This window comes from Camelus dromedarius, chromosome 19 (genome assembly GCF_036321535.1).
Source record: "Camelus dromedarius isolate mCamDro1 chromosome 19, mCamDro1.pat, whole genome shotgun sequence".
Classification (NCBI taxonomy): Eukaryota; Metazoa; Chordata; class Mammalia; order Artiodactyla; family Camelidae; genus Camelus; species Camelus dromedarius.
In genome coordinates this window covers 21,046,341-21,058,574 of record NC_087454.1, presented here as the reverse complement: position 1 = coordinate 21,058,574, position 12,234 = coordinate 21,046,341, and the positions used below count along the sequence as shown (strand labels likewise).

At 49.5% G+C, this 12,234-nt stretch overlaps 1 protein-coding gene across 1 annotated transcript; it reads left to right on the top strand.

The window, feature by feature from the left end:
* Positions 1 to 1,404: 1,404 nt before the first annotated feature.
* Positions 1,405 to 11,698, top strand: TAP2 (transporter 2, ATP binding cassette subfamily B member). The gene is made up of 12 exons (XM_010994587.3): positions 1,405 to 1,556; positions 1,984 to 2,484; positions 2,574 to 2,688; positions 4,721 to 4,851; positions 5,094 to 5,299; positions 6,709 to 6,906; positions 7,061 to 7,189; positions 8,309 to 8,497; positions 8,647 to 8,820; positions 9,004 to 9,163; positions 9,524 to 9,660; positions 10,021 to 11,698. Exons 2-12 carry the CDS (start codon positions 1,992 to 1,994, stop codon positions 10,246 to 10,248), a joined length of 2,160 nt encoding a protein of 719 aa, XP_010992889.3. The 5' UTR covers positions 1,405 to 1,556; positions 1,984 to 1,991; the 3' UTR covers positions 10,249 to 11,698.
* The last annotated feature ends 536 nt before the right edge of the window (positions 11,699 to 12,234 follow it).

Below are 12,234 nucleotides of genomic sequence, written 5' to 3'. Positions count from 1 at the left end.
GTCTGTGAACAGTTCTGTGCAGTTTAATTTAGGTTAGAGCCCTTTCTATGGGAACACAGCCTGGAGACGCCTGTATAATCAGTTGTTAATGGTTATTTGGGAGTAGGGCACTTAGAAACACTGTTTTTGACTTTGTAGAGTAGGATGGAAAAGCTTCTGGTTCCCATGTGTGCAGTAATTGTAAACACGGTCCCATTTACCTCAAATAACACTGGGGAGAGATTGGATATTAAAGGTAAAGACAGACACTAGGGCTTCAATTTCATGATGTGTCACACTCAATTGAAAGATGACAAGACCAGGATTGAAGTGGAAGAGGAGATAAGGAGGGCCCGCTGAAGTGGTAATGTGAGGAAAAAGTGACCCGGATAGAAAGGTGAGAGACGTAATGAGATTTTCCGAATCACGCTGGGACCGCTGGAGGGAGCAGGGTGCTACACCCTCTCTAAGGAGAGGCAGTCAAAAGAAGAGCTTGTGAGTAGGAAGCCGCTGAGTGTGGAGCTTTTCTCCTTAGAGATCCTTAAGGTTCCAGAGTGGACAGGGTTGGAGAAATTTTAGTAAGCCCCTAACTTCTAATCTCCCACTTCCCACTTTCAATTTGAAGTGACTCATTGGTAGTCATACCGGTAACATTTCAAAAGGGTGGACTGGAATCCAAGCAGTCCTCCCTCGAGGGGTATTCTGAGTCTGGGAGGTAGTTTCAACCTGAAGAGTTGTTTCTGGAGGAAACCAATCTGCACGGTCCACGGAGAGACTCTGGGTTAGGCAGGACCCATGCAAACCTGATTACCTCACTAATCAGTGTTAAAATAGGCCAAGAAACAAAATTCACTCCCCTCATACGAGGAAGGTGCTCCCAACGTAATTTGGACCACAAATTTAGAGTTACCTGAATACATTTTCTGCTCAAGGAGCTGTGTTGAGAAAGACAAATGCAGACATGGGGTGAGGGCCTTCTCAGCTCATAATCTATTAAGAGGAAACGCATGTAGGTCCTGGTGAGAGCGACTGGGCCTTCCACTTAGAAGTCCTGAGTACTTCTCACTCGGAATATGGCTCCCTCTCCGCGCTCCCCACAAGATGCTACAACTGGAGCTTGGATGGGGGAAGAGGGCCAATTCCAAAATAGGTTCAGAGCTGAGGCAGTAAGAATTTGAGGTAAGAAAATCCATTGGTTCTCCAATTACAGAGCATCCTAAACTGTGAAACAGCTTCACTTTACTTAGAGGCAATTTAAAAAATCGCAATAGTTTCCTATGACAGAGTAGCTATTGCTGATGGTGGGAGACCAACCTCGCCCTGGCCAGGGGAGCAGGAGTCGGGCGTCTGTCGGGAGGTCTGCGGGGGTCGCGCGCCCCCTGCTGGCCGCCGGGCCCAGAACAAGGCCCCGGGTAGGGAAGCGAAAGCGAAAGCGAAAGCGGAGGGAGGCGCTGCCTGGGAGAGCCTCGCCAGCCCGCAGAGGGGAAACCAAGCTGAGACCGCGCGCGGCATTTCAGAGCTCAGCCCCAGCGCTTAGAGGAAAGACCCCCCAGAGCTGCAGCCCAGGAGCGCCGCTGGTGAGTTCGTGCGGGTGGAAACCTGGAGCGCTGACACGGACGCAGCCCAGCCACCGCCCACTCTGCGCCCCCCCCGCTTCCTGTCCCTCTGGACCTCGGGAAGCAGAGGAGCAGGGCACCGACCGCCCGGCCCTTTGGAACTCGGGGCGGCTGGTGGGAGCGGGGTGTGGGGGAGGGGGCCCTGGCAACTTTTTTTAAAGGATGAGGCTGCAGATGTGTCAGGCTTCCCAGCTCCCTCCGTCAGGCCGAATGCCTTGGGTCCTAGGAGGGAGGTACTGGTGAGCACGGGGTACTCAGGGCATCTTTCGGGGCGGCATTGGGTAAACAAACTGAGAAGCCGGTGGATGCGTTGGGCAGAGTGGGAGTGGGGAGGACAGAGACAAGGGCTGGGACCCCAACTCTGTAATTTCTCACTTTCTACCCACAGATTTCGCCATGCGGCTCTCTGACCTGAGACCCTGGGCTTCCCTGCTGCTGGCGGACTCGGCCTTACTCTGGCTACTGCGGGGGCCTCTGGGGGCCCTGCTTCCCCCAGGGCTTCTAGGCCTGTGGCTGGAGGGCGCCTTGCGACTTGGAGGGCTTTGGTGGCTGCTAAGGCTGGGGGGGCTGCTGGGATTTGTGGGAGCACTGCTGCCCCCCTTCTGCCTGGTGACCCCCCTGTTTCTCTCCCTGAGGGCCCTCGTCCCAGGGGCCTTGAGTGCTCCCCCGGCCAGAGTGGCTTCGGCCTCTTGGAGCTGGCTGCTGCTGGGCTCCGGGGCTGCAGGACTGAGCTGGGCGGTGTGGGCTGTGTTGGGTGCCCCAGGACCCCAGGAGAGGGAGCGGGACCAGGAGAACAACAGAGCCTTTATGTGGAGGTTGCTGCAGCTCTCCAGGCCAGACCTGCCTCTCCTGGCTGCCGCCTTCTTCTTCCTGGTCCTTGCCGTGTTGGGTGAGTCAGGAGAGGGCGCTGTGAGCTGGAGGTGGGAAAAGGCCCTTGGCACCAGCACTTTCATCTGCTGTCCTTCCTGCCTCTTGCAGGTGAGACATTAATCCCTTACTATTCTGGTCGTGTGATTGACATCCTGGGAGGTGATTTTGACCCGGATGCCTTTGTCAGTGCCATCTTTTTCATGTGTCTCTTCTCTGTTGGCAGGTAGGTGATGGGCGGTTTGTGGGGCCTCAGTTTTTATGGAGGCCCTCACTTTCCCAACTCTGTTTTCAGACCCTTTGGTGCACAAAACACAAAATACTTAAACTAAAATCTGCATATATTTATTTATTCACTGTTTTATTTCTTACATCCACTCATTTATTCCTTCATTCACCACGTAGCTCCAACACCCTCAAAGTTTATATTACGTTATTAAAGTTACAGGTATGAGTGAATATAGTACAAAAGGTGTTTATGTGTCAAATGGAATGTCTCTGAGTTGCCTCTCAACGTGTTTATCTCCATGAAACTCCATTTCTCTTTTCTGTCTCCTACCTCTCACTGTGTTTGTTTCCACAGTTATCCTGTTGTCAGGGTGGACATGTTTCTTCTTCCTGATTCTTCTTCCCTAACTCATCTTGTCAGCCCTGGAAGGTCTTACTCTGCGGCTTGTCACCTTTCTTTCCAATGTCTTTACACTTTTCCACTTGGTTTACTTTCCCCTCCTTTTTCAGACGTACCCAGGAGTCCGCTGTCTACAAACAAACAAATGAACTAATTGCTTGATAGGGCAGGGACTAGGATAAGGTGAGCGAGGCACCTAGGGTGCAAAATGTAAGGAGGTGCCCATTCTCAGGCTAGCAAGAACCTCACTGCCTTACCCCAACCCCAGCGGGCTGCTTGATACTGCTCCTTTGTTATGGTCATCCTTCATTTGGAATCCCTCAAAAACCAATTCTCCATTATTCCATACTTGCTACTCTTTGCTGACACTAATCACTTAAAAGTGAACTTCTTACTGATCAAGCTACTGCTTAAAAAAAAAAAAATCAGCACTCAGTTCTCTTTGTGTCTCTGTAGCATTTGGCATCTGAACAATCTCTTACAATTGATCTATTTCTTCCATTAGCTTTTATGAACTCCCTTCCTGCTTCCCAGTGGTGAACTGTCCTCTTCTGGATCCTTAATTATGGACTTTCCTCATGACTCAGTTCTTTGATCATTAAGAGCATTTGCCCTGTTGAGCTAACCCAGCTCATCTCTGCAGGTGATTCCCAGATCCAAGTTTCCATGCCCAGCTCCAGCCTTGTCATCTACTGGCCTCCATGACATTCCCATTGGATAACCCATTGTTATCTCAGACTCCATCTTCCCAGAGCTCTACCTGCACCCCACTCCCTTGTGATCTCCTTGAAAGTGGCTCCCCTTTCTTATTCCCATCATGAACCCATTAGTATCCAAGGCTCCAAGCACCAGCATGGTCCATGCCTTTCTCATGTTCAGACACTAGCCCTGTGTTGTCCACAATCAAAATGTTTTCCTGTGGCTCCTTTCTCTCCATTCTCACTGTGGTCACCAAAGGCCAAACTCTCTTCATTCTAGGTCTGACTATCCCAACAGCCTTCTAAATGCAGTCACTAGATTTGTGTTAGAAGCCCATGTTTTGTAAAATTCCTGTTTCTCTGTTTTCACATTTTCCGCTTAAGTTTTACTGTAAATATTTGCTTGGTCTAATGGGAATTCTCCAGCCCCAAGGACAATAAAGAGGGGGAATAAGATGATCGCAGGGCTTTGGAGAGTGGGAGGGCAGAGGGTTCATTGCTGCTGTTCCCACAAGGAAGTATGTGGGAGGAGGGAGAAGGACACTAGGGGCAGGCAGGAAAGGGACCAAGACGGAGGGGGAGGCTGGAGGGATAGATAACACTGAGGGAGGTCTGGTCAGAAGCAAGTCATAGTCTATTCCTCTTCACAACATCTTTCCATTTCTGTCGTACTGTTCCCTTGTGTCTAATGCAGAGTGAGCTCCATAAATACTGGTGAATCTGTTCATGCTATGATTTTGTTCCCATAACTAACTCACCATGTCCTCCCTTTATTCCTGCCTGGTGTCTCTCCCTCTCTCTTATTTGTTTTCTCTTCTGCTCTCATGGTATACTTCCTGCAACTTTGTATTTCTTTTCATTCTGTGCTTTCTCCTTGCTTCTCCCCTTCCTCTCTCTTCTGCATCTCTCTCTCCTTCATCCTCTCCCCGCAGCTCACTGTCTGCTGGCTGCCGAGGAAGCGCCTTCACCCTCACCATGTCCAGAATCAACCTGCGGATCCGGGAGCAGCTTTTCTCCTCCCTCTTGCGCCAGGACCTCACTTTCTTCCAGGAGACTAAGACAGGTGGGGCCTGGAGTCCAGATCTGGGGTTCTCCTTGGCGTTCCTTGCCCCTCAGCTGCCCTCCACCTGCACCCAGCCTGTCCGGCCTGCATCGCTGGCAGGGCACTTGCATTTTCTCTCTTTGGGGACGATGTAGTGAGGCAGCCTCCATCTGACTCTCTGCAAGTGAGGAGGGGACTGTGCGACCCACGAGGGGGTTCTACATTACAACACACAGTTTCCTCACCTGCTCTGTCCTTCCCAGGGGAGCTGAATTCGCGGCTGAGCTCGGATACCAAACTGATGAGTTGCTGGCTTCCTCTTAATGCCAATGTGTTTCTGCGAAGCCTGGTGAAAGTTCTGGGACTGTACGGCTTCATGCTCAGCCTGTCTCCTCGACTCACCCTCCTCTCTCTGCTCGAGCTGCCTCTCACAATAGCGGCTGAGAAGGTGTACAATGCCCGCCGTCAGGTGGGTGTGGATGTTAGGGGGCCCCTGGGGAAGAATAAAGCTCCCCTACAGGCCTTCTCTTCACAGCCCTTAAGTAGCAGCTCTGATTTTAGAAGGTCCACCTGCCCCTGGGACTTTATGCAGATATGTGTCTGTGTGTGTGTGAGTATGAGAGAGAGATAGAGAGAGAGAGAGTACCGTTTTACATTCCTACCAGCAGTACACAAGGGTTTCAGTTTCTCCACATCCTTGTCAATAGAAGATTTGTTATCTTCTGTTCCTTTTTATAGTTTTTAAATTATATCCCCAGTGCTTATTTATCTTATAAGTGGAAGTTTGTACCTTTTGACCACCTTCTTCCAATTCTCCCAACTCCTACCCTTGCCTCTGGCAAATGCAAATTTGATTTCTTCTTTGAGTTTTATGTTTTTTGCTTTGTTTTGTTTGTTTAGATTTCCACATATAAATGAATCATACAGTTTTTGTCTTTTCCTGTCTGACATATTTCACTTAGCATAATGGTCTCAAGGTCCATGTTGTTGCAAGTGGCAAGATTTCCTTCTTTTATGGCTGAATAATATTCCATCATATATTCATACCACTTTAAAAAATAATAGCCATCCTAATGATTGAGCTGATCTCTCATATGGTTTTGATTTGCTTTTCCTGATTGATTAGTGATGTTGAGCATCTTTTCATGTGTTTGTTGACAAGTTTAGTATCTTTTTTGGAGAAATATCTATTCAAGTCCTTTGCTCATTTTTAAATCGGGTTGTTTTTAATTGTTGAGTTGTAGGAATTCTTTATATATTCTGGGTATTAACCTTTTAACTCATACATGATTCGCAGATGTTTTCTCCTGTTCTGTGATTTTCCTTCTCACTCTGTTGATAGAATCCTTTGATGCACAAAAGTTTTTAATTTTGATGAGGTCCAATTTATCTGTTTTTTTTTTTTTCTTTTGTTGTATGTGCTTTTGGTGTCACATCCAGGAAATCATTTCTGGTCTAGTCTCATGAATCTTTCCCCCCATGTTTTCTTCTCAGAGTTTGATGGTTTTAGCTCTCGTGTTTAGGCATTTGATCCATTTTGAGTTACATCTCCACCGTCTGTTAACTAGCTGTGTCTCCTTGGGAAAACCACCTCTATTTCTTCATTCAGACACTGGGGGTGGTGTGAGTCACCTCAAATGATGGTTAAAAAAAATAGCACATATCCTACACTACCTCATACTGAGAGCTCAGTCGTGTTTTGTTCGCTGCCTCCTTGACTTTCATGATCCCTTCTGGAAAGAAGTGTAGGAAAGAGGGAAAGAGGAGAGTTTGACATTTCCCGGTGGTTTGGGGGAGCATCCCAAGGGCTAGAGTGAGACATGGGTCTGCTGTCTTCTGCCGAGTCAACCCCTTCCGTCCCCTGCTCCACTTCTGCAGGCAGTGCTTCAGGAGATCCAGGATGCAGTGGCGAAAGCAGGGCAGGTGGTGCGGGAGGCAGTTGGAGGGCTTCAGACCGTGCGCAGTTTTGGGGCCGAGGAGCAAGAAGTCTGTCGCTATAAGGAGGCCCTTGAACGATGCAAGCATCTGTGGTGGCGACGAGACCTGGAACGGGCCCTCTACCTGCTCTTAAGGAGGGTGAGAAGGCTGAGTGGCTGGGGGAAGGGGCCAGGGAGGGGGCAGGTTGGTCCTGATCCTACAGCTGGTCCTGGGGTCCCTGCTGCTCTGTGTTGTAGGAACAGGGAGGACAAAGAATGAAAGTTCTCAGGTTCCCCTTTCTTCTCCCTTCCAGACGCTGCACTTGGCAATGCAGGTGCTCTTGCTGAACTGTGGGCTGCAGCAGATCCTGGCCGGGGACCTCACCCGGGGCGGGCTGCTCTCCTTTCTGCTCTACCAGGAGGACGTGGGCTCCTATATGCATGTGAGTCAGGACCTGTGCATGCTCTCTTTCCCCTTTGGCTTCTGTTTATTTCCCTTAAAAAAAAAAACCAAGCCAAAATAACCCCAATTCATTTGTTGTGGAGAATCTGAAACATAGCCATATATAATATATAATGAACCCGCAGGTACCCAGCATCTGTTTTAACAATTATAACTGATGGCCAGCCTTGTTTCATCTGTATCCTCACCCACTTAACCCCCAACCCATATTATTTTGAAGCAAATCCAGATATGGTTTCATCTGTAAATATATATCTCTAAATATAAACATTAAAAAATATGTAACTGCAAAGCCATTATCACACCTGAAAAATTAATAATAATTTCTAAAGTTCATCAAATGCAGTCAGCAGTCAAATTTTCACGTCTCATATAAGTAATAAGAGTGCATATATTACATCTGTCTCTTCCTGTCTCTCATCTACATCTGTGGTGGCTTCATCCAATAATGCTCAGAGCCAAGATCCATTCAGTGACTGGGGGTAGCAAACGGTGACAGCCGTCGTTCCTTCATTTATTAGCTGGGAGACTTCTCTCAAGGGAGGTGCCTCCTCCTCCTCTGCTGTTTGGTTACTCAGTGGGACAGTTTGATTAGGAAAGGCAGAATGAGCATTTAGTTCTTTCCCTGTATTTACCAGTTTTCAAAAATAGTTTCTGCATCTTGGGCTTTATTTTAGAGTTTTCGTAGAGATTTGTTAAGTGTCTTTTGTGGGGAGAGTGCGTGAGGCACTCTGGGGGCCACAAAGATGAGGTGGGCACAGCACCGACTTTAAGGGGTTCCCTGTCTAATCAGGCCAGACCAGCTGTGTGCGTAACACAGAGCAGTAACTGGAAAGGTCTGGGGTGCAAGTCACGGTGTTGAGGGGAGTATGGACGTCTCGGTCCTTTATATCCTTTGTGTTACAAGTTGGAATAATAGGATATTGGTGCTGCTTTTAAATTCCATCAGATCACACATTTAAAGGTAGAGAATCTTTTTTTGGATAAGGGGAGAGGCATGGCTGGAGTGCAGAGTGGCAGAGGGCGCATGAGGAGTTGAGAAATTGCTTTCTGGTGGAGCTATGTATGATTAGCTGACCCCTGCCCTCCTGTTTTGCAGACCGTGGTATACATGTTTGGGGATATGCTGAGCAACGTGGGGGCTGCAGAGAAGGTTTTCTACTACCTGGACAGAAAGCCAAACCTGCCTCCCCCTGGGACACTGGCCCCGCCCACTCTGCAGGGGCTGGTGGAATTCCAAGACGTCTCCTTTGCATATCCCAGTCACCCCAACCAACCAGTGCTCAAGGTGCCTGACAGGCCCCAGGGAGGGAACCTGGGCCCCTGGCTCCTGTGTGACCAGGCATCATGGCTTGTAGATGATTTGCCTCTGATAGAAAGAATGGGGTGAGGGGACAGAGAAGAGGCAGGCTCCTAACTCTTTTCTGGCTTTTCTAGGGTCTGACGTTCACCCTACGTCCTGGTCAGATGACCGCACTGGTGGGGCCCAATGGGTCTGGGAAGAGCACGGTGGCTGCCCTGCTGCAGAACCTGTACCAGCCCACTGGGGGGCAGGTGCTGCTGGACGGGGTGCCCATCTCCCAGTATGAACACCACTACCTGCACCAGCAGGTGGGTGGGGAGGAAGACGAGGGATAGGAGATTGGAGAGGAAGGATGTGCAGAGAGGGCACGGGAGAGGGGTCAGGCGGAGACACGCAAGGACTCGGTTCTGGGGCAGGTAGGCGGGGAGGAAAGGAGGGCCCCTGCTGTGGGGGTTTCCACACAGTCCTCTGCTCCCATCCCCTCGGCACAGGTGGTTTTGGTTGGGCAGGAGCCTGTGCTGTTCTCGGGTTCCGTGAGGGACAACATTGCTTACGGGCTGAAGAGCTGCAGTGATGATAAGGTGATGGCTGCTGCCCAGGCTGCCAGAGCAGATGAGTTCATAAAAGAAATGGAGCATGGACTCTCTACAGGTACCTCAGTCAAAGGACAGACGAGCTTATTCTTGGGGCCGGGGCTGTGTCACTGTAACTCAGTGTTTGCTGTTGCCTCTTCTCACCTCCCATCTCCCTTTCCTTCCCCAACCTCCTGAGTCCTTTAGCCATCTGTCCTGATCCGGAGTCTTTGTTCCCGGAGAGCAGGGCAGAAGTGATGCTCCCTGGACATGGCCAGCCCCAGAGGTCTCCCCGCTGGCCACCTCCCTCCCTCCACCAGGCACTCATCCTCCTAACTGGTTTCTGTGGAAACACCAGTTGTGCCCTGGTCCCTGCCTATGGGGAGGACATTGTCATGGTCACCAGTGTTTGAGGAAAGGCATTTCTCATTTTCTTCAGATGTTGGGGAGAAAGGGAGCCAGTTGGCTGTGGGACAGAAGCAACGTCTGGCCATTGCCCGGGCCCTCGTGCGGGACCCACAGGTCCTTATCCTGGATGAAGCCACCAGTGCCTTGGACGTGGAGTGTGAGCAGGCCGTGAGTACTGGCTGGGAGGGGCGGGGACGGCGGGACCTGAGGGTCAGCCTGTGCAGAACTGGGCAGTGGAGGATGAACGGGCCACTAGTGGGAAGAGTATCTGTGCCTTCTTAGGGTGGGGATGGAATGGAGACTCCCGTGGTGTGGGGACGCCCTGATTCCTCCACAGCCCTCTCCTCATCCTCCAGCTGTGGCAGCCCAGCTGAGAGAGCAGAGCAGCGCAGAGCTTCCTCTCCTGCTCTTTCCTGTCGTCTCTCATTTCCTGCCATCTTGACCCTCAGCCACCAGAGATGGTGCCCAGCGGGGATGCGGTGCCCATCCCTTTCTTATCTTTCTGAGGTTGTGATCCTCCCCGTTCAGCTGCAGGACTGGAGGTCCCGCGGGGACCGCACGGTGCTGGTGATCGCTCACCGGCTGCAGACGGTTCAGAGCGCCGACCAGATCCTGGTGCTGAGGCAGGGGGAGCTGCAGGAGCACGGCCGGCTCCCGGAGGGGCAGGACCTCTGCTCCCTGGTGCAGCAGAGCTGGAGGACTGAGAGCCCGGAGACACTGGACCCTTCTCGTGACCATCTGAGTGACCCCGAGTAGCTCCTGCTTTGAGTTTCCCTGGGGGAGCTCCCCTGGGGAGCTGTTTTTGGAGCTGGGGTCACAATGGAGATTTAGGCCACGGGTACTTTTGCCAGGAATCTTGTTTCCTTGATGAACAGTTTTGCCTGGTGCTGAGTAGTGTATTGTGGCGTAATAAATATATTTTACGTATTTTCCCTTATTATACAGATAGCACACATTTATATAGAAAATGAAGACAATACAGAAAAGTAGGAAGGAGAAAAGTAAAACTGCCCACTGTTTCATTTCCCAGAGAAAACCACGGTTACTATTTTGCTGTCTGTCTTATCAGTCTTTTAATTGTTGTTTGAGATACATATTAACCAGTATGACATAAATATTCATGAAGTTGCCTTTCTGTATCTTTCCCCATTCGCATCAGGGTCTGATATTTTGAGGGGAGCTAAGGTGTGGAGGGGCAGAGCGCAGTTCCCTAATTAACAGTATTAATAAAACATTGATAATAGCTACTACTTACAGTTTTAATATGAGCAGGAGCTACGCTAAGCGTTTTTCATGTATTCTCATTTAATCCTTATCGTCAACCCTTTGAGACTGGTTATTGTTATCCCCATTTTATGGATGAGAGAACTTGAGTCTCAAAGAGATGAAATAACTCTCCCAAGGTTACACAGTGGTGGAGTTGGAATCTGAATCCAGTGCTGACCCCAGAGTCCACACCCTTGACCCATAAATTACATTGCATCTTGTGTCATGATCTACCTTGTAATCAGGTCAAGTAAAACTCTTTTACCTGAAGCTCTGAATAGCTCTGAATCCATCACCTTCTCCCGAGGCCCAGTGTTATCACTTTCATTTGGAGCCTTTGATGATCTCATCTCCAAAGGGGTTTCCCGATTCTTGGTTCCCCTGTTCCAGCCAGTCTTCACAAAGTCGTTCTTCTTTCTGGAAGACACATTGGATGATGTCACTTCTATAAAATCCTTCCAGCGTCTTCACCCCTTTCTGCTCAGATCTTCCTCAGAGACACGTTTTCTAGCCCATTTGTCTTCCCGTTTCTTGCTGGATTAAGCTCCATCCACAGCAAACCTCCTGCCCTGCTGAGGCCTTTGTCCTCTGCATGTCGTGTTTCCTGGGACTCCCTGAACCACACTCTTGGATTTACCCTGGTTCTTTAAGATTCACCTCAGGATGTAGGTCTTCCAGGAAGCCTTCCCTTATCTTCTCAGTCTGGAAAAAGTGCCTTTTCCATGTGCTCCTGTCGCTCTGCTCCTGGGATTTCCCTCTTTCACAGTCCTTGTTCCTCTCTCCACCCGCCACCGTGGACCTCGGTCCTTCCACCAGGCCGGGAGCTCCGGGACTGAGGGGAGGCTATGTATCTCATTAAGCTTTATATCTACACCTGGCACAGGACTCGATTCATAATGGACAATAAATACATGTTTGTTGAATAAACGAATAAATCTCCTTCCTCCGCAGTCCTCATTCTCAATCCTCCCTACACGTGTAATTCACTGAAAATCCAAAGCTGTACATATTACTGGTTGCTGGAAGGGTTTTACATTTGAAGTTTCCTATTCTAGGAAACTGAAACTTTCTCTTTCCTGGAAGTAGCAGGTACTTTCCAGGCTGGCAATGAACTAGCCAGGACTTTTGTTGGATTTTTTTTTTTTTCTGCCTGGCAACTGTTGGGAGCAGGGTGAGGCCAGAAAAGGGAGTTTCCTATGCAAATAAATCTTTGCCTCATTCATCCTGCTGCTGCCCTATGGCTCCACACCTGTTTATCTCTCAAATTTCACTGAGGGTGAAATGCATTGGAAGAGGGAGAAGCCTGGCCTGACTCCTTCCCCTCCCCACCAAATGTCCCTCCTTTACTTGTAAATTAGGAATAATAATCTCTGTATCTCCCAACCTTACGGAAACTATAGTCCTCATGGGAGAAGACCTGTTAAAATTCTATGATAGCCTCAGTACAATTACACCCACAGACTCATAATACTCTAA

Coding starts and splice junctions, on each gene's coding strand:
- TAP2 (XM_010994587.3), top strand. CDS start 1,992: ATGCGGCTCTCTGACCTGAGACCCTGGGCTTCCCTGCTGCTGGCGGAC. Junction 2,485..2,573: donor CCTGGTCCTTGCCGTGTTGG/GTGAGTCAGGAG, acceptor TGCCTCTTGCAG/GTGAGACATTAATCCCTTAC. Junction 5,300..6,708: donor TGTACAATGCCCGCCGTCAG/GTGGGTGTGGAT, acceptor CCACTTCTGCAG/GCAGTGCTTCAGGAGATCCA.